A 22551-nucleotide genomic window follows, 5' to 3' on the forward strand; every position below is an offset into this window, starting at 1 on the left:
GAAAAGAAAAAAAAGAAGAGAACAAAAGGTGGGGGGTGGAATCCTTAAGTATATAACTCATTAAATGCATTCCAAATTGTAGAGGATTTGTCTATTTTTCCAATCTCTGGTAAGTAACAAATTCCCTACTTGAAAGAGTAGAAAGGTCATGTAACCAGTCATCAACAGAATGCTTAGTTACATTTGTCCAACATCTTAATATTTGTTTCTTTGCCACCATCAGCAATATAGCCTCCCACACATCACACATTTTTTGACAGGACCAAAATATATGTAAACCAGTACCAACTTACAATTGCAACATGTATCATCATCTAAGAAGTCACAAGGCTTCATCTTAGAGGGAGTCCAATAGATACAATGTACGACTCGTTGCCGAGTAAACCGTAGATCTAAATCTATTTTATATCTAGTTGGTCCTGCGCAAATTTGGTTCCATTCCCTGTCTGAAAGAATAAAGTTCAAATTCGAACACCATGTCTATCGACCTTGTTTTGAGGCAGAATTGATGTCAGCCGGCGCAAGAAGTTTATATAAAGTAGAAGCCGAAAGAGGTGCACTTCTAGATAAATGTAATATATTTGGGGACAGCATGCAAGGTTACGTTGAGAGGAGCAAACAATAACGCAAACACCTCACAAAGTTTATTGTAATAATGGATTTCTGAGGGGTGCAAATTATACTTAAATCTAAGGAAATCAAAACTGAGTAACTAAGTACCATAATAGATTTGTCCCACCTTCCAAATACCCATTAATTGCCAAGAGAGCCATGACAGGGTTTGATTATTACATTGAATCGCTGGGTTTTCCCAAATTGAGGACTCTGAGCTCAGAAGATATTTGACTCCAGAGCATTCACAGCAATTCTTCCAATCTTTCAAAACATATCTCACAAATGGGGGGATTATGTTTGATACACCTAAACAGTCCTTAAAGTGGAGAGCTTGAGATTTGCACTGTGTTTGCCCTGTACACGCCCTGTAGATGGGGGCTGTTGACTTTGGAGGTCTCTCTTATTTGGGTGGGTCCAAGCCCGAGTTCACTATGGTATCTCACCTTCTGTAATGGCCCAACAGACTGAAACATAATGGTTTGGAGGGTTGCTAAAAGCAGTGGAAGTGATTATGTCACTCTTCAGTTTTGCTAAAGTGACCCTGGGTGGGACAGGTCAACCCAGAGGTGGGTCTAGCACTTGCTGGGCCTAGATGACCGACCAATCACTGATGATGCCACATGGTCTAGCCCCATAAGGCTGAACGATGTGTGTGGATGCTTAGTCTCGTGCAGAAGAGATGTGCCCTATAACCTTGGGCTGGACTGCCACTTTAGGTGTTGGACAAGCCTGATCTGCATATGGGCTTCCTCTTCTGTAAAGCTGAAACAGGCTGAAGAACAGTGATTTGGAAGACAGCCTAGAGCAATGCCAATGGTTATGATTAAGTCTCAACCTCCCACCCATCAATCTTCAGTGTTGAATGTATAAGCACAAAACAATTATTTCACTGACACACTCTTTGACTTAAGTATGGTTAGGTTCTATATAAAGAAAAAAGCCAGACAGATAATAATAGAAAACAATCACAAACGCTGACAGACTAACGTTAGGGCCCATTACCTGACAAGTCCCATCACAGAGGTCAGGCAAAGACAGGCAATTGACCAGAATCACACACACCTGACAGCCCTTTCCCTTCCCCACAGGGATAAAAGGTGGAGCACAAGAGTACATGACGAGCAAGGAAGCTTGTCCTTTCCCACCCAGACCCATGAGACCTCCGGAGAAGGAATCGTAAAACCATGGACAATAGCACAAGTGTGCTGAAGCAGATGTCAACGGTACACGGAGCATCCCTACGCTGATAAGCAGGACCGGGGAAAACACCTGCTACCGTGGTACCGGCCTTGACTCCAGAAACAAGGAAAACCAAGCGGTTCATCACAGCCGGTGAGTCGAGGGAAAACTGATAAGCACCGAACTGTGATGAATGAAAGCTGCAAACTGAAGAAGGTTCAAAGAACTGCGAAGATTGTAAGGGGAAAGCCAGCTGAAAGGGGTCTGACACCACGTGGGTGTTCGGCGATTGGTTCCCCATCTTTGTTGAAACTACCAGTTCCAGAAGGCCATACGAAGGCCGTGAAAATAGTGTGAAAGTGGTCATACAGAGGTCTAGCAAAATCTACTGTACAGTCGAAAGTCTTTGACCAACAAATTGTTGAGAAAGCAAGGGAAGTGAATCCCGAAGCAAGAGAAAGTAAAGGAAGTGAATCCTGCATCAAGGGAAATCAAAAGGAAATATGAAGTGGCAAGAGTGAACCCGAAGGAGGGATGCCAATAAAGAGGGGCAAAGTCTATAGTGCCAAGAAACAGTGTGTTGACAAAAGTGAACCCGTAAGAGGGATGTCCACGGGAACTGTTTAAAAAGACATTACATTTGTAAGTGCCAAAAGAGAAAGTTGATTTGTGACAAGCCGTTGTATGGGCACTAAGTGAACATGAGGTCAAGAAAGACCAGGGGAATAGGATTGTCCCCCCGGAACTTGAGGAAATAATATTCAGTGAATGATTGCCATAGTGAACCCGGCAGAGGGAGACAATCAATCGAGAAGGCTCTGAGCCCGGTAGAGGGGGATCCAGGGGTCAAAAGCCATCACCCAGCGACACGTGGAATAAAAAGCCTGAGTGAACCTGATGGAAGGCGGCTGATCTTCGAGAGGGGTCTACTCCCGGAAGAGGGTAACCCACGGGTGTAGAATCATCACCTCAAGTGCAATGCGAAAGAACTTTTTGTTTGTCATTTGACCCTATAAGATCCTCTGAAGCAGGATAGAGAACCTCCGAAGATCCTGATATTGATAAGAACTGGTTGAGGGGTCTGCGCCCAGAAGAGTAGATCCCAGGAGTGAAACCACCACCCAGCATATATATAGAACAGAACTTCTTTTGTTTGTTATTTTTAAAGCCCATCAGGTCCATGGGAGCAAGAGACTTTTTGTAAAAAAAGAGACTTAGCAACCAAAGGTTCTGATACGTGAAGCGGAACTGTCGTCTTGTGCCTGGAAAGCTTGAGTGTGCTGTGCTCATGAGTCCCACCTTGTTCGATGCTCAAAACGTGGGGAAGGGAGACCCCCGGCTATCACATCCTGACTTGTCATTTGTGAACACTTCTTTCTTTCTTGTGAAACCATATCACAGATTATTTTTGTATTTAGCGTAAGGATTGGCAATAGGTTTTTCTTAGGACAGGCCCTATTATTTGACACGCCACTAGGACTGCTTTATTATTATTTGATAATCGTAACTTGCTCCCATCTCAGATTTAGGTTTAGATTAGGTGTTTTTCCAACCTATCTATACAGTTTAATAAACATCCTTGAACTGTGATCACCTGTGTCTGTCTATTCTTGATACCATGCCTTCCTTACAGCACTCATGCGGTTTTCAACGGTTTATACGGTAGTGCATTTACTCTGCAACCACATATAGTAAAGTCACTTAAAGGGAGGAAAATGGTTTCTTAGTGTAGCATGAGCTTATAGTTCAAGGATCTAGAGACGATTTCTTCGCCTAGTAAGTCTTTTATGTCAAAAAACGCAACCCTAGCTAAAGGCAGTTCGTAGAGGGCTTGAAGTCTTCACAATCAGCGAATAATGAAGAGTTCCTGTGGATTTCTTCCAGTGTCTAGAGTTATTGAAACAAAAAGTTAACAAACTAACAAGGAGACCTTAAAAAAGACTTGAAAAGGGGACACAAGCAGCGGCTTGGGTCCGAGGCAAGAGAGCGTTGCCCTAGACACCTCTACGTGTACTTCAATGCTCTAGAGAGACTTCTTGGAATCGGGTAAGCCATACCTTTTTCTCCACAGTACCTTAGGTTAGAAAAACATTTTTGTGCTGGATGCTCCGCAATGTTGAAGCTTTCGACCCGACCTCCAGATTCCTTAGTCTGGTGACTGAAGGCAGGACAATGAATGCCATCACTCAGCAGCAGTCTAGTGGGAGTACCTGTGGGCCGACTTCTTGGTTCACTCTGCGGTTTTGGCACGTTTCCTGCAGCACCAACAAAGGACACAGATTGCCCGGTCAATCTTCTTTGCTTCCTGTAGTTCCACGCTCTGATGAGGGGGTCTGGGCGAGTTGGATCGGATCTCTGGAGTGTCCTTATGGGTTCAGCAAAGATTTGGATGGATTTGGCCTTTCCACAATGATGCACTCCATATGGGCAGCAGGTCTGCTGGTATTGGGGTTCTGCAGCTCTGGAAGCGTGTAGGAAACTCGGGAGATGGCTCGTTTGAAAGTTAATCTTGGGACTGGTTGTTCCCACCAGCCAAAGGGAAGGAGTCATCCATTTAAGAGCTCCTCTGTTACATGGAAAACGGGGTCAGGACAGCAGTGGTCACTTCACAGTGTTGCAAAGGGTCTGCAGGCATCTGCAGGCATCTCTGGATGTCTTCTTCTTTGGTTACTTCTTTTTCCAATCAAGACAGCCAGAACCCCTGTGGGAGCTGGACCTGGACCTATTCAGGCACTCTGGCAGACAAATGACAGGGGGGGGGGTGGAAAACTCCTCCCCTACTTCTTGCCTGCCCAGACACTCTGGAGCCTAGACGGGGATACCTAATGGATCCTGCCAAAGGCAAAACACACACACTGACCTCCCCCTCCCAGAATGGTAGAAGAAGGGATAGCAAAGAACGACCCTGATAGTAATGGCAAACGAACAAGGGTGGCCCCAAGTTGGTACTTGGGTGCCCCTTAAGTGCACTACCATGCCTATGGACATAGTCTGCAGTCCAAAAAATAGGCAATAGTTGGCAGAACACGTCCACTGGCACCAGCCATAACTATGTGATTGTCTATGTGACTAAAAAGAACAGAGAGAAGGGGGATACAAGGTATCCCTTTGGCACTCCACTGAAGGTGGTGTGTGCCAATCTCTCAGCCTATAGAGGTTTGGGAGACATACTAAGTATCTCCCTACCCTTAAGAACTGTAGTTACTTGAGGATATATAAAAAATAATCTTTATGGAGGACCCTAAGGGTCCCCAGCAACACTGCCCATAAGTAGCTGGGTGCTGCAGTAGTAAAACACAGATGCCTTTAAGAGCTATGGAGCAGACAGACTCCATAGTACAGGTAGAATGAAAAGAATAGAGCTCCAAAAGACAGAGCTCATAAGAATGAATGAGTGGAAAAAGGCTCCACTCATTTAGGATTGAAAGAAAAAGGTCCAGAAGTCAGCAAAAAGTGCTGGGGGTCGCACTAGGAGAGGGGTGAAGCAAAAACATGATCAATCTCCCTAACAATGGATTCTTTAGCTTCGCCAGTGAATTGATCTGCCTGTCCTGTGGTTCTTGCACTCTGTTTGGAAGCCAGAGCAGAGCTGAAAGAGAATGGCGTGATGCAAGTGCTGAAAGGAAAGTGCTGGAAAAGGGTGCAGGTAGGGTTTTCACATTAGCTTTTTGAAATAGTCTAAAGCCCACAAAACTAGTAATGAAGACCAACCACTGAACTTATTTCTCCCCTTCCATAACCATTTCAGTCACACTCATATTTTTCAGGAATATGCAGACACAGAGTGTTTAAGTCATGTTTTAACTGTGCTCTAGAATATGTCAGATCTCTGTGATGTGCACTTAAAGCATGTATTTTCTGTGTTTTCACGATGCAGATGTGGACGACAAAATCTAGTGTGTGCCACCACCAGGGATGAATGATGTTGGTACTTGACGGGGGTAGTTCTAAGAACCGTAGTCATAGTAGCTAGAGGGATCCTTGTTTGTAGAATTTGTGTATGAAGTGTTTCTAAATCCCTGGCTACAGGAAAGTCTGCTATCATTGCAGGCTGACCCATTACTATGGTCACAACAATCGTGGCATTGTTTACATACGTGGCACTCTCCCTTACAAAAAGCTTGATAAATAAATCAGCATATACAGGTAGCGGTGCAAAAATAAGAAAATAACCCTGTTACAAAGGGTCTTCCAAGAGGTGAGGGGACAGGAAGGATTCATGAAAATCTAGAATGATTTCTATTGCTTGGGAGATGGGTATTCGTGGGATACAAAATGTCCATTCCCTGCTACTTATCCACCCTGTGCGACAGAGTTCATTGGCATTAATGCAGTAAGGACTTATAGGCTGTTGGTGGGCTCTTCACAGTATTTTTGTGGTGGAAGTCATTTTTGTGATAAAGGTCCTTGTTGGGTAAACATTTTGCTACTGCATTGCATCAATATGGTTGTGTCGGTTAGTACGGCCTGCCACTCGTACTAACAGATACAACCATCCACTGGGATGAGCAGTCTCTTCATCCCTTTTCAGTGTATGATCTGTTCACATAAATCAGTGTTTCAGCGCACCTGTGCGGAACAGTACACTGCTGTTGACCTGTGGGATGAGGCTCTGAGGATTGTGGACGATGGTCAGGCTGGATTTGTATTGCTAATAGACATATCTAGAGCGTCAACACCATGGATCATTCTTTCTTGTTGGCCAAGCCTGTCTTGATGGGAGCAGTCATATCACAAGGAGATGTTATCACCTGCAAAGTACCTTGTTTCTCACCATTTTCTCTAGTATTTTTCAGAGTCTACTTGACACTACTTGTCATTCTAATCCAATGATACACAGCTGTTTGTAAGAGCATCTCTAGATAATTAAGCCAATTCCTAGTACCAATCAAATTATGGATTACACATTATGACTTGCAGCTATATATTGCAAAATGGAAAGTATGATGCAGTGGTTGCAAATTCCTTGACAGGAAAGTTATAAATCAGCCTGCATGGTCGAGGACCTGAGACCGGCTAAGAATGCTATATAATAGGGTGTCCTACCGGACACTGGTATGAGTCTATTCCAAAGCAACTTACTAAGAAAATTGATGTTGTTGTTGTCCGCCCATTATTATTTTATATTTTAGACTATGTAGCACGATTTGTGGTGGACTCTTCTGCAGGTTTAAAGGAAAACTTCCAAGAGTACAAAAGGTCTGGGTAATATCTAGCAGCTAAGACATGGGAATGGGCCGTAACAGCTGCTAATGTCCGATCAGCTGGAGGTAACGGGGCGAGCAAAGCAAGAGCCTTTACCAAGGGCACCACTGCTGTTACCAGCCAGTATGGGCCACCAGCTATGACTTTATTACAATCAGAAGCCAAGCAAAGCATATGGGGTGTTAATCGCTTTTTGATTTTGTTAAAGGGGATAATGCAGCGTTTGCACATTTGCTTACCAAATAAATCAAAAGGATGACCGGCATCAGCAAAGCACCGGAAACTCAAGAAAGAACCCCTTTTCTAGGACATAGTGGTGGCGTGGCACAGGTCAAGTTATGGGCAGGTGAGGGCAAGCAAGAAATACAGGCAGTGAGCCGGATGTGGAAGGGGTGGGAGAAGGGGCTAGAGGGTCTTCAGAAAGCTGGTAATGCAGGCATATCACTAGCTAGTAAAGCTACTGCTGCAATGGAGGGGATGGGCACCCTGGATGTTACTGATACATGGGATGGGCGAATACTTGCATGTCTTTTACACTAGAGCTGCCTGCCGTTGGCTACCATGACAGCATCGCTGCAATTCCTACTGACTATTGGCTAGTGACTGTCAGTTGCCGCTTTTGCCGCCACCTTCACTCGCCCTCCTACACCTGCCACTGACTTTCACTCTGACACAGCCCTTACTAACCTTCAACTCTGCATCTCCAACACTCTGGACATTCTTGTCCCTGTCATGACAATCTGCATGAAACCTGCCACCAAGTGCAACTCCTGGTATGACCCCGAACTGGCCACTCTGAACCATAAGTGCAGAGCGGCTGAGCAAAAGTGGCAGACTTCGAGCACATCCTCTGACAAACTGACCTGACGCCAGCTCCAAAGTCAATACAGTCGCTCCATCTGCTCAAAGAAGAAGGGCTATTTCCAAGCCCACATCTATGCGGCCACTAACAACATGGCTGAACTTTTCAAAATATGCAAGGAACTCGTGAACCCTAGTGCAGTCTCCACTTCTTCTCTGTCTTCCCTGGCCCTCTGCATTTCTCTGGCCTCTCACTTTATTTCTAAACCTCAGTACATCTTGTCCTCGCTCTCCTCTACTCCTTATCATTCTCCCTCACCTGATCTCAGGTCTCCCTTGACCCCCTCTCTACTTCCCTCCTACTCTCTTCTTTTTCTCCCATAACACCTGATGACGTTTCTAGACAAGTAAGCTCTATGAAAGTCTCATCCAGACTGCTGCTCCAGAACTATCAAGGACAACATTGTCTCCCCTGCTTCAGCCTTGGCCGATTTCTTAATTCACTCCTTTGCCGCTGGATCCTTCCCCTCACTCCTCAAGCACTCATTTGTGCATCATCTCCTCAGAAACCCTTCTGCTGACCCTTCCTGTCTGGCAAACTACTGTCCTATCTCCATTACCCCCTTCCTGGGAAAACCCTTGGAGAATCTGGCTATCTCCCAGTTTATCCACCATGCTGATTCTGTTGGTTTCTCCACGACCACCAGTCTGGCTTCAGAGCTGCCAGAGGCACTGAAAATGCTCTCCTGAACACCTGTGAAGACTTTCTCTCTAATCTATATTCCAGATCTCCTTCTGTTCTCATCTTTCTTGACCTGTCTTCTCCCTTTTATATGGTCAATCATGCCACCCTAATAAATCAGCTCCATGATATCCTTGGCATCACAGCCCTGGCTCAGGACTAGTTGAGCTTCTTACTCTCGGACTAACCTTCCCAGGTTCAACTGAGCCCTTTTCGCTCCATCATCTCTCCACCTGCAGTTTCCCCCAGGGCTCTATCCTTTCGCTTGGTTTTTCAACATCTACCTGGTCCCTCTAACCCATTTGATCTCCACCTTGTCTCCTAACTTCCAGCGTTATGCTGTTGGCACACAGTTCTCCTTCAAGCTCCCCTCCTCTGCCTCCTCCTCTTCCTCTCTCATTCCTGAATGCCTACCTGCTAATCAGGCATGGTGCACAGCTAACGATCTCTGCCTTAATGCCAGAGATCCTTATCATTGGGGCCCCTTCTCCCACATTCTGGCCACCTTCCATGGGCCCTGTCCCCTCACTCTCCTGTGAGTCAAAAAACCTTGGTGTCATCTTCGAATCCTCTCTCTCCTTCTCTCCTCACATTACAGACTTTGCCAGCTGCAGCTCCTCAGAGGCATTCTCCTTTCCCCACCTTCCCCCAGAAACTCAATGTCTCCAGAGCTCTGGTCCTCTCCAGGCTGGACTACTGCAACAACCTCTTCCTCAAACTGCCTAACTCCTCCCTTTGCCCACATCATCTTATCCAGAACACAGCTGCAAGACTTATCTTTGGCCTCGAGCCCAGCGACCGCATATCTCTTCAACCCTAAAATCTCTCCACTGGCTCCCAGTTGCTGCGAGGATCAAGTTCACGACCCTCTGCATCATCCACAAGGCTTTCTGGGGCCTGGGACCCCTCTACACCCAACTCTCTCTCCCTGCTAGAGCTCTTCAGTCATCTAGCTCTAACTCTCTGCAGATCAGAGGACTTTCCAAGCAGAGAGTGGGGGGTAGATCTCTCGCCTCCACAGGTGCCTGCCTCTAGAATGGCCTCCCTGCCCCTCTTAGACTTGAGCCGGATCTCCTTAAGTTCTGGAAGCTTCTCAAGACCTTCCTTTTATCTTCTTCCATCCATCTCCCCCTACCCTGCTAATGTCCCTGCCTGCCTCTTGACAGGCTGCCTGGTTCCTTCAGAGTCTTACAGGTGCCAGGCCCCCCAAATACAGTCTACCCCTGCACTTGGTCTCTGACCCCCTTCAACTTGCACTTGTCCTTCTGGGCCCCTCACCCCCCACTAGGCTGGCTGAGACTGCACCCTTGTAGCCCTTTCAGACCCTTACCTTGCACTTAGCTTGTGGACCTTTCTTCCCCTGCACTCTCTGCTTTCCCTGGCTTCCCCCTACCCCCCGGCACTCACTTTTTCTCAAGGGCCCTACCAGCACTTCCCCCCTCTCGCCTCCCCTGCACTTCTCTTACTGCACTTGCACAATCCGATTTTCACAAGGCCTAGCAGGTTTGCTTTTGTTTTGTCCTCCCTGTTCCCCCACCCTCTTGTTTTTTTGCGCCTGGAAACACATTGGGCCTCATTATACGGTAGGAGGTAACCATGCTGCTATTTGCGGCATGGCTACCCCCTTATCGAGTACCGGGTCCGGATTCCTTGAATGAGGAATTACCGGGCCATTCCGTCCTTGGAGGGTCTGGTAATTCCTCATTCAAGGAACCCAGACCCTGAACATCCCCATTCCCATTCGAGCCCCCATAGGGCTCAATGGGAATGGGGAGCATGCTAATAGCGGGCCCGTTAATAACGGGCTCGTCATTAGCATGCTGGTCACCTCGCGGGACCTGCTAAGGCTGCCTGGTTTTACCTGGCATCCTTACCGGGTCCTGCGAGGAGACCTCGTAATAGGGCGGTAAGGGGTTAATGGCTTCAGCGCCTTTACCGGCGCCATTAACCCCTTACCACCCACCTCATAATGACCCCCATTGTGTATAGTTGCATTACAAATACCCAATAAATAAATAAATAGCTGACACAGAAATACTTGGGAGAATTTGCCCCAGCCTTCATTTCATGATAGGTCTGCTATGTACCAATCAGAGAATTGCAATCTTATGTTTTCTTGTCCTAAATATGAATTAGTTTAGTTTAGTTTATTATTTGATAATGCGCTCCAAACCCAGGGGTAGCCGGGCGCAGCAGTAATAAGAATACTTAAGCTTAGGATACGTACATAGGATACATACAGAAGATTACAGGTGATATTAACGAAATGCAATACATATATACGAAAGATACCAGATGTGGGTGCCTCACATCACAAAGGGCAATGAGATAGTCTATAGTCTAGTTTCAGCTGTAATTATGAAGGTAATTTTGTGCAATGGTCCGGGCCTAGAGCAGGGGATCATTTTTTTGGTCGTCTTTGGTCCAGAGCCAGCTTTTCACATTGCGTTAAATCTAGAGTAGGGTAGATTCGCTCTCAATGCAGTAGGGAGTGCATTCCAGGCTCGGGTAGCTCTAACAGGGAAGCTTGCTCCACCCGCTTTTGTTAGTCTGAATCTGGGAGTTTCGAGTAGGAAGTGGTTAGAAGCTCTGGTGTGGTGACTAGAAGATTTTCTGGTCAGTCTAGCCGAGATGTATGGGGGCTCAGTGTTGTTTAGTCCTTTATGGGTGAGATATAGCGTTTTGAGGAGAACTGTCGCTAATTTTTAACCAATGATGGTCTTTCCTGATGTTGGAAATGTGCGCTCTGCGGGGTATGTCCAAGGCTGCTCTAAGAGCATTATTCTGCAGTATTTACATTTTGTTTATGGCAGTTTTACTAGCTCCCGCATATAGGGCGTTGCAGTAGTCTAATTTAGACATTACCAGGGCGTTGGCTGGTGTGATGCAATTGGTTTTGGAGAGGTAGGGTCTGCAGGCCCTGATTAATTTGCAGGTGTAAGCAGTGGAGGAGGCCAAGGAATTGACTTGGTTTTTGAGAGATAATGGGGAATCAAGGTAGAAACCTAGTGTTTTGACCTTGGTTGCCACTTTAATTATATTGCCATCTATGTTGAAGGCGAGATAATTAGGGCTGAGTTTTTTGAGGTTAGAGTCGGTACCCAGGATCAGTATCTCTGTTTTGTCGTCATTCAGGCAGAGGCCGTGGGAGGCCATCCATGCCTGAATGAGGAGGTAAATCTTGTTTACTAGAGCTGTGTCTTCGACAAGGTTGCCAGATAGTGGTATGAGGATCTGCGTATCGTCTGCATAATTGGTATAAGTTACCCCCAGTCTGTAAAGTTTGTCGAAGAGTGGCTTAGTGAAGATGTTGTACATTGTGGGGGAGACACATGAACCTTGTGGGACGCCACAGGTGATTTGTATTGGGTCCGCTGAGGCTAAGGGGGATAACACTCTCATCATACGGTTGGCTAGGAAGGATTGTACCCAGGCTATAGCTTTGCTTGAGAAGTAGGCGGCGGACGCTAGGTGGTTGCATAACACTGCATGGTTCACCAGGTCAAAGGCCGCTGATAAGTCAAGCAGGAGGAGCATAGCTGTTTTACCTTTATCCTTCAACTCGTCGATTTGTGTCTTAAGGTCAATTAAGGCCGTTTCAGTACAGTGTAGTGGTCTGAATCCAGATTGGCGTGATCCTAATAGTTGGTTTGTCCCTAGGTAGTTTTGGATCTGGAGGTAGGCTACTCTGTCAATGATTTTAAGGAGAAATGGGACTGTGGTGATGGGCCTATAATTGGTAGGGATAGCAGGGTCAAGGGTCTGTTTTTTAAGGAGAGGCAATACCCAAGATTTTTTGAGGTTTGAGTGTACAGTACTGGATCTAATGGAAGCATTGATTAATTTGGAGATGAAGGGTGCTAGGTCTCTAGCTGCGTCCTTAATAACTTGTGCTGGACAGCTGTCCCCTTGGCAGTTAGATGGTTTCAGGGATGATATCACCTTTTCGGTTTCCAATATGGATATGTTGGTAAATCTGAATGGTTTGCAGTTACTTTGTGTAGCGGTTCTAGGTGTATCTGTCAGATGGGTGGTATGAGTTCCATTGGAGCTCAGGGACGCTTTCTTCTTTGCAATTTTAGATTGTAGAGTTGTGATTTTATTAGCTAAGTCATTTTGGATGCTGGTGCACCATTGTTTGTCCTTGGGGGCATTGTCTGTGGGAGCAATCAGGTTTTCCATTTCCCGCAGGATGGCAAAGAGTTCTTTGGAGTTAGAGTTAGCTTTACGGATTCTCTCATTAAATGTGTCTTTTTTTGGTTTGAATTATTTCCTTCTTATATTTTTTAGCAAGGTTGTCGAGTAAAGTTTTATTCTCAACTGAGGGTGTATGTCTCCAGATAGTTTGGAGTTTACGTTTTTGGATTCGGAGTTCTTTGAGGTGAGGGGTGAACCATTAGAAACAAAGGTCTTCATGCACCAGAAGGGCAAAGCCATGCCTCAAAGAGAGAAACATCTCCTGCGAATCAATGGTTAAATGGCCATTTTGACAGTCAATTTTAAAGTAGAATTTGTAACGATAAGACATTTTGGAGTAGAAAATGGTCTCGTTAATGTTCAGCAGCGTATCTCATCATGCAATCTGCCCGGATGCAAAATCTTGCGAATACATGATTTCATTAGCATCTTTTTTTTTTCTTGGACAAATTCTTTTGTTTCCACAGTGTCAGTAATTTCTTATTGATTTTTTCTAATCAGGTGGAAAAGGTTTTATGTTTACGGTGAAGGACATAAAAGATGGAGTTGTTCACTACCACCACGATGACAGTGATACTTCCAAAGATTTTGTGGTTTTCCGCATTTTCGATGGTCGCCACAGTATCAGGCACAAGTTCCCCATCAATATTCTTCCCAAGGACGACAGTCCTCCATTTCTCATTACCAACGTGGCCTTTGAGCTACACGAAGGGCAGACCGTGTTGATTGATGGCTCCATGCTTCAAGCCTCGGACATGGACTCAAGTGATGACTACATACGCTTTAATATCACCAAACCATCCCAGGCTGGAGAAATCATGAAAAAGCCAGGCCCAGATCGTATTGGTAAATGATTTTGTTTTTTTACTGCAGTTTTATGAAAGAAGAAACCTCAATCACTAAAAATATTTGACCTTAACATATGTATTTGATTTTCTTTTTTCATACTTAGAGTGGATTAATTTACTGTATTTACTTGGAAAACTTAAATACATGTATGTTCTTTTGGAAAGTAAGTCTTAGACATGCCTTCTCATTAGTGATCCCGACTTTTGTCTCCATTGTCAGATTCCATCTTGAAATGTTCTTGAATTGCAAATGAAAATTGTAGAATATTGATTGATGTGTGTATACTCGCTACAGGTTCTTAAATTCCCAGGATTTTTGTCACTCTAAAATGACAGTGGATTGTTTCCGAATATAAAGTTATGTTGATAAACTGAGTTTCAATTACATTTCCATAAGAGTAGATTTACATGAATATCAGTAAATTATATTGCAGAATATTGCCTAAAATTCAAAAAGCAGCCAACTGACAGAAACACAAATATATTCTGGTAGCTTAGTCTTGTGACCATGTATACATTGGCAATATATTTTCAGAAAGTTATATCTCATTGACGTATAGGATCAAAGTCTGCGTACATATCAAAAGTATCATTGAAAGTTTGGAACCATTTGGCATGTGAGATATTACCATTAATCCATATTGTGTGTCGTTCGTTCATCACAGGTTATGCAGTTACAGGCTTCCTGCAGAGAGACCTCTTTAATGGGATTATATATTATCGTCATCTTGGAGGAGAATTGTTCCAGGACACTTTTGAGTTTGTTCTGTCTGACAGCCACGATCCGCCCAATCTCTCGGGGCCTCAGGTACCGTGTTTCATGTTACAATGTCTTCAGAATCATGATTGCATGCAGTGACTTAGACAGACCCATAGGGCCTCATTACGAGGTTGGCAGTAAGGCGTTAACAGCAATGGTAAGGGTGCTGTTGCCATTAACCCCTTACCGCCGTATTACGAGGTCCCTTAGTGGGTCCTGCTACCAGGTCCCGCCCCCGTTTTACCAGGCGGCCTTAGCGGGAGCCGCTAAGGGACCAAAGAGCTAATAACGGGCCCACTGTTAGCGGGCCCGTTATTAGCTCCTTCCCCATTGAGCCCTATGGGGGCTCGAATGGGAATGGGGAATGGTTCTCAGAATGGGGATTTACCGGGTCCTCCAAGGTTGGAATGACCCGGTAAGTACCCATTCCGACAACCCGGACCCGGTATGCGGTAAGGGAGTAAATTGAAATTCGTAAAGAGAATACCTGACGCACAACACAGTCTCTGCATTCAACATAAAAGACTACCTGTTTGCTTGCCACTAGCATATATTTAACTTACAAAGTGTCTTTTTTATCAACATTTAAAGTTCAATTGGGGACATTTTAAGAATATATCAGGCGGAAATGAGTCTGTTCTCTTGGCTTGAATTTGCCTTTTTTGCATGTAAAAGTTGCACCAAAATAGCATAAATGTGGGAATCGAACATCATTAAATGGATTTATCAATGTCTCCGACAAAGCAGTGCACACAAGTCACGGAACCAATTTTAAATTCATCAGACACTGGGAAATGTCTCCTGAGGGTGAATGCGTCACCGAGCTTCAAATGTATAAGGAAGGGCACATCTCTTCTACAGACATACATGCTCAGGCCCATTCATGAATATGCGATACAACCATTGTATTCCACTTGCCTGAATCCATGGTTTTAGATAATATTCAGGATGCCGGCCTTATCACGATACACACATCACCCCAGCAATAACATAGCACACTAATCCGCCAAGAAAAATATCGCCATCCTCCGACTCTGACACATGATCTCTGTGTCATCGTCTCCGGAGGATAGCTCCGGGTCTGCACTTAGAAACCTCTCGGTATTAAGCGCATTATAAATAACCTATCATATCATATCTTAATATCAACATGAAAAAGTATTGCCCAGAGTAATCATCGAATACTCCCTGCTTATTCCAGGCCTGGAGTCATTTCTGATGTTATCTCCAGCTCTAGCACGCTCTGGGGCGTGCTAGATGGCGAAGCCCAAGATCAAGCATACCACATCTACTCCAATACTGATGTCATTTTCTGGTCTAACTCCATTTCATAGCATTTGCGCACCAAGTGCACGATGGCTGACTTGGCCAATTTCTTTCATGTTGCTTTAGACTAGGGAGACATTAAATACATGTCCTGATTATTGCTGGGAAGATGTTTGTGCCAAGATTATACTGTACGACAATGTTCCGGGGAGATTGTGACCATCGAATATCAAAGTCTCAAAAGGAGCTGTTTTGTGAGGAATACACTTTGCTTGTCTACAGTTTGTGATTCAAATGTAGCAATGTCGCATCTTTGTTTCGCAGGTGGTGGTTGTGCACATCACTCCCGTAGACGACCAGCTCCCGAAGGAGGCTCTGGGGACGGTCCGACATCTGACAGTGAAGGAAACCGAGATTGTGCATCTGACTAAAAAGCACCTGCATTTCGTAGACCTGGAGTCGCCTCAGAGGGAACTCACCTATTCCATAAGCACCCCACCATTTTTCACTTCCACATCCAGGTATGCAACTCTTTTATGATAGGTGAGGAGTTGGTAGGCCATACACATCTGCAGATCACTGTAGCTCCCCTCTTTCTTGGCCTGCAAAGCTTCTGTTATTTCCTTCATGCAGAGATGGACATGAGCTATGACTTCTGGGATATTGTCTAACAGTCACAAATCATAATACGTATGATCCCAAATGATCTATTTCACTTCTAGGTTAGCCTAGGGTGGTGCATGATGTTTGGAAGAGCAAGCCTTGATGTACCACTTTCAGTTTTTCTGAGGCCATGTATTGCACATTTTCAAATTCTCTAAACATTCAGGAAAAAGTTAGTAAATTATATAATCGGGAATGCTGTGTCAATGTCCAAGGACTGCAATTGTAGGCTTTTTTAGTGAGATTAATCATTGCCCTGTACATCACAAAACCTTATCCCAAAGTTCTCAAGAAAATATGAGCTAGTGGAAGGAACAGGAGCCCAAAGCAATGACTGAGAGACCTACTCTATATAGCCTGGACCTCCTAGAGGACCTGACATGTCAGCCATGAGGAACGATGACTGTAATCATCTCTGTGTGAGAGAGAGAGAGAGAGAGAGAGAGAGAGAGAGAGAGACAGAGAGAGAGAGAGATCCTTGGGATCCCTCCACTGCTCCCCTCAAGGCCAGCAGAGCACAGGCAGACAGAGTTGGGTCCAAGACTGGATCAACCATAAGGAAAAATGAAGCATTTGCCGGGGTTGGAACTAGCTGTGAGGCTGCACGGGCTCCAGGGTGTGGAGGAGAGCCTGTGATTAGGTGAGGCAGGACAACCACCACACAACAGCCACACAATAGATTTTTATTTTGCCATAAAATTAGACTGTTTGGTGGTGGGGTGCAGTAACAGCAATAGCAGCGAGGCAGGGAAGGGTTTAGCCCATAATTTCGAAAAAAAAGGTAGCATGCACGTTTACTGTGTATTCGACCTGGTATAAAAAATGGAAGCCCATAATACCTAACAAGGAGAGCAGGGGTTGCAGGCTTGTCCCCCCAATCTCCTAGCTCAGTGGTATGGTCTGCATGGGTTGCAGGGGAGTCCCTCGCATACATTAAATGGCAAGCAGGAAAAAAAACTAAATCCCCAAAAATCGAATTACAAAATGTGAACAAGTGGGCTTCGCAATTTTGTAATTCCAGTTTTTGGGATTCAGTGTTATAACGTAGATCTGGCAGAAAACATGTCTCTTTGCCCAGAAGCACTGATACTGACCTAAACACAGCCGCATTATTCAGAGTGGGTACACTGGGTGTCATTTTAGGGGGGACAAAGGTGTTTGTTCCACCCACATTTTGTGGCACACCAGTTTTTACCACTCATTTTGCAGGGACCCTTTTCATTTAGATGTCATGCCCCCCACCAACATTTTCACAAAGTTACTCCACTGTCTGTGTGTACTTTTTGACAGCGGATGCTGACTAGGCATGCAGGTGGGGGCTGGAGAATCTGCTCTAGTGGCGGAGATGTAATTCATTGAGCACCCTCAGGCAGGCTGTCACATGGGCCAAAGCCACAGCTATGGCCCCCGCCCATCCGCACACCACTGACAGCCTGCCTGAAGTGGAGCAGACCAGAAAGGTATATAGTGGCTTTGCTGCCATCCGTAAAAACACCCCCACTGTGCGGTAGACATGTCGGGAACCCTCCCTCACAACCCAGCTCGACAGTGCTCTGTAGAAGGTACGTGCTCCCGGGGAATGCGTGTAGATGTGGTACACTACGAAACAGCAAACAATGGGGCATTGTGCTATCTGTGAACATTAGAACATCTGTGGAAAGTGAAATCTGAAGGGCCAGCGAGGGCTTGCACAGTCTGGAGTGCACTACAATCTACCTTTGTGCATTGTGGAATGGGGGTTGCTGCAATATGCATGGATTGTACGGTTCAGACAGTTGAAGTTTGGAGGACATTGCAATATGAATGCATTGTGCAATAGGGGCTGTTGCAGTGCAGAGGGCAATGCAATTAGGATGCATTGTGAATCTGGGGCATGTGTAATCTGGAGTGCGGTGCTGCATGGGTTAATTTTGCAAGTGAGACGGGTGCAATCGGGCGACTGGAAGATAGACAGTTTTGTGACTGCATTATTTCTTTTAATCTTGGCAACTGTACAGTTTAGGTGAAGGAATAATCTGTGGACAGATGCACCGTGTAGGTTGTGGGCGTTGGGCATGCTGTTGGAAACCTACAATCTAAGATTTGCATCATTGTGCATTTTAGAGAATAGCAACATTGTACACATTGGAGGCATTGTTAATCTGTGGCATTGTGCAAATGAAGTGCAGTGTGGAATATACAGACAGGGGCATTTTACAATTGCAGTCACTGACATTATTTAATGTGTCTCCTGTAAAACCTGTGGGACTTGTGACATCTAAGGGCATTGTGCCTTTTACAATCTGAATTCATTCTTTAGCCTCTGAACTAGAGGTGGGGGAGCCAAAGCCGGCTTGAGCCTGGTTATATCCAAATGCCTGGCTTTGGATCGGCTTGGGTGCCATTTTGAAAGACAAGCCCAAACTGGAGCTGAGTCATGCATCACCTCATGCTCTGTTACTTTCACAGAGTGAATTAATGTGACACCTGTGGCAGTTAAATATCTACTTGCACAGAGTACTTTGTTTATCTCTGGCCAGGAATTGCATGTTGGTCTAAAACTAAAGATGCAACGTTACAATCCTGGTTAAATGACTCTACTTAAATGGCAGCCACAACTGGGATCACTTAGAAGTGGTTCTGTTAAATGTGCACTACACCGAAGGCTGCACTTATATATAGTGTATTAAGCTATACTGTTTCCTCTAAACATAACAAAACTATTGATAATGTATAATGTGCACACCACAGGATGAATTATCCCTAATTGAACTGTCACTCACGAGCCATGATTTTCTCCTAATGGAAAATGATGTGTGCTGCACTGTTTGGTGGGTAAGAGGGTGTCCTTGGGGCATTTTCCTTCACTGTATAAGGATCCTGCCAGGATATTTTCTTGTACTCTCCCTCCGAGCTATGGGCAGTGGCCAGGAGGTCTCTGTGTACTTCCTAGTTAATGAATGAGGATGTGGGAGATCACACTGGTCTTGGACAAGGAGTATGCTTGCTTAGACCAAAGGCTTTTTACTTGCCATACAGCCCTTTAGTTTTTGTCCTCCATCTCCCACCTTCCAACAAAGATTGACAGTACTGATATTCTGAAGGATTGATCATTTTCCCCACAACATTTGAGCAAAGGTCCAGGGAGGTGAAGCTGAAGGCGTTATTTCCCTTCAAAAAGTCACAACAGGATCAAAAACAGAGCAAAAAGAATAGGGTTCTAGAGAAAACTATGAAGGGAAAGTTGCAGAAAGAAAATCTTTCCTAACAGTTTCCCTTTGCTGCCAATGGCTAAAAGCAGCAGACACCTGGTCTCGATGTCTAGGGAAAACTGAAGAAGGGAGGCAGTGTGCTTGTACTTCTGGGAGCCAATCAAAGTGGTTCAGACTTGTAGACAGACTCCTGAGTGTTGTAGGCCCAGGGAGCTTTGTCTTGTAGACAGGGCACTCAGATGGTGCACAGGGGTTGGGCAAGAGAAAAAAAATGAAAAATAATATATATTCACCTTATGAAACCTTACCTAAGGTGCAATTAAGTTGCACAGATTTAATGCAACAAAACCATTGAAATTCAGCACATGTGGGAAGTTATGTCTCTTATAATATGTATGTTCTCATAGGCTTTGGAACGGGAGTTTAAGCTTGTCATGACTTTCCACATCCACTGAATTTCAAGGGGTTTGTTGTGCTAAATCTGTGCAACTTAACGGCACCTTAACTAAGGTTTTCCAGTGAATTTCGAGGGTTTTGTTATACCATAGTCTTTTTACAGCCACTAGTCATGGTCTTTGACCATGGCCACACCATTAGGTTTCTTTTGGGCAGACCAGTCATGGCCTCTGGCCATGTCCTCCTTCCATATTGCAACCCTTTGCAGCAGAGAGGCTTTTCAGAAATGAAAAAAAATGATTTTTTTGTTTGATGTAATAGATGCCGCAGTTATAACGGGTATAACCGGCATTAGCCGAAAACAAAAAGTGGAAATAAATGCCATTTGAAGAAGGAAAATAATGCAAAGTCATCTGGCTAGAGGTGGGGAGGGGGAAAGAGGACATCATATGAAATTGGGGAGTTGGGGGGAGGGTCTGGGGACCAAGTTCAGAGCTCAAACGTTTTTGCATATCCACGGAAATTCGCCGGGATAACCGTGGTTATAAAAGAAAAAGCAATTGGAAATGAAAGTGCTTCATACAAAACGACAAGTGTTGGGGGTAATGGGAGAGGGCTTTGGAGGAACAAAGGAATTGAGGACAGTAGAGGGGGCATGGTATGAGGAAGGGGCATTTGGTGAGTGCCTGGGAGGGCAGGGAAACGTTGTAGGTTTTGCATGCTTTTTACGGATAAGCGTGGTTATTTGCTGGCGCCTACAAATGACCGTGATTATTTATAGTACATTACCAATATTACCACGGTTATGAGAAAAAAAGTTTTCAAAAAGAGAAAGTTAACAAAATTAGATAATATAAAAAGAATTGAAATTTTACAGCTACAGTGAGGTGGGAAGTGATGGGTGTGGCCAACGGATATGGCTACTGGGTTACTTTATGGAACTGAATGGTGCAATATGGAAAATGGACATGGCTTAAGGCCATGGCTAGTGGCTTGGTAGTGCTTTAAAATATCCAGTGGGCACGGCCAAAGGCTGTGCTCACTGGCCAGGCAGAATGCCCTGACTAGTGGCCCTGAAAGAGATTTATAGTGGTCATGGTTGAAGACTTTGGCTACCTAGTGGGTCCAAAAGAAACATATTGGGGGAGCATGTACTGTGGACACAGCCGAAGGCTGTTGCCGCTGGCCATAGCCAAAGGCCATGATTAGTGGCTTGTAAAAAAACGAGCACATAAATATTGTAAGAGAAGGGATCCACAATGACATTCAAATTGGCATTATGGGGGACGTCAATAGGAATGCACTGAGTTAAGCTGGTCAGGACTTCCCACATCCACTGAATTTTAAGGGTTTGGTTGTGTTAAATTCACTTAACTTCACTAGACCTAATTAACGTTTTGTCAGTGAATATATATATATACATTTTTCTTTTCTTTTTCTAAGGCTTCTGAATCTGCTTATTTCACATACGTTGCATGTAGTTGTTGGTTCAGTGTATTATATCTTGTGTTTTCAATTTCAAAACATAGGGCATCGACAGGGACATCCTTGTCACACTATCGCTATCCTAAATGCACAAGGACCTATGAATCTTGACTCATCATCTTTCTCAGATAATTTTTTTTCTGCCATTGGTTGGCTGCAGCATCGTGGACTGGATGAGAACTTTATCATCGCTCAATATCAGATCCCTATTTTGGTGACGATTCACTGTCGATCAACTCCAGAAAGAAGCAGAATAGTCTCAAAAGCATTTGGCGATCACTGCCGCACAAGTGAACATTAGGGAGAGTGGTTGGAGAGTTATTATTGTTCAGGGCCCAAAGAGTGCCTCTGTTCCTTTCCCTTTCCTATCTCTGGGCTGCCTTTGATTCCTGAATCCCTAATGGTGAACAACCCATTTAAATGTTATCCTGTTTGCAGCTCTAAATTCCCTTGGCAGGGCACGCACAAAGTGTGCAACAACTGTTTACCAAGGCACACCGCCGAGGTTCGGGGGCAGGCATGTCGAAAATTACGACCCAAGACACTTAGAGAGCACGATCAAACATGCTGGGGGGCATACACCATGCAACATGAATCGGGCCAGGTGGAGACCCTTGTTCCTGCGCAGGCTCTCACCATCGAGATTTTGGCTGTCGTGGTTGACAGCTACACTGAAGAGCCATGTCTAAAGGTGCTATTGGGTAAGGTCTCTTAGCCAGTCCTCTGTTTGTTTCAACAGCTCGTCATCACACTGAGCAATTGGGAAATAACCTGGTGCCCGAGAGGCTGAACATTCCCATGAATGTAACCATAAACACCTCAGGAGGGCAGTCGCTCAAAGAACACCGAAAGATTGAGGTTGACACCTAAGCGCAAGGCTTTTGGCCGGGCCCAGGTGTTGGATGCAGTATGTACCATTATTGGAAAACTAAAACACACCCCAGGTCCTACAAAAAAACATGAATAAAGAGAAAAATGGGCTCCAAAGAAAATTGCATTTACTCCAAAATCTATGCAGACAAAAAAAGCATGCGCACCGGGGGAGGGCCTACACTAATCTTGACCATGCAACGAAAGGGCCCACTTGAATTCTCTGAGTTAGAGGAGGATTGGGGGGAGGAAGAAGGAGATGGCATCGAGGACATCATGGTCATAACTCCAATTCAGGCCAGCACCAGGTTGTGGGCAACATCACAATACTGA

The 22551-nt window shown here is 44.9% G+C and overlaps 1 protein-coding gene across 1 annotated transcript in view; it reads left to right on the forward strand.

Annotated features, from left to right (window-relative positions):
• The window catches only part of FREM1 (FRAS1 related extracellular matrix 1), a 1195879-nt gene that overhangs the window by 311096 nt on the left and 862232 nt on the right, over positions 1–22551 (forward strand). Inside the window, exons 9-11 of the mRNA XM_069626057.1 lie at positions 13241–13585; positions 14253–14395; positions 15938–16134. Coding sequence (XP_069482158.1) covers positions 13241–13585; positions 14253–14395; positions 15938–16134 — 685 coding nt within the window. The remainder of the gene's footprint in view (positions 1–13240; positions 13586–14252; positions 14396–15937; positions 16135–22551) is intronic.

Source organism: Ambystoma mexicanum, chromosome 6p (genome assembly GCF_040938575.1).
Source record: "Ambystoma mexicanum isolate Mex_15411 chromosome 6p, UKY_AmexF1_1, whole genome shotgun sequence".
Lineage (NCBI taxonomy): Eukaryota > Metazoa > Chordata > Amphibia > Caudata > Ambystomatidae > Ambystoma > Ambystoma mexicanum.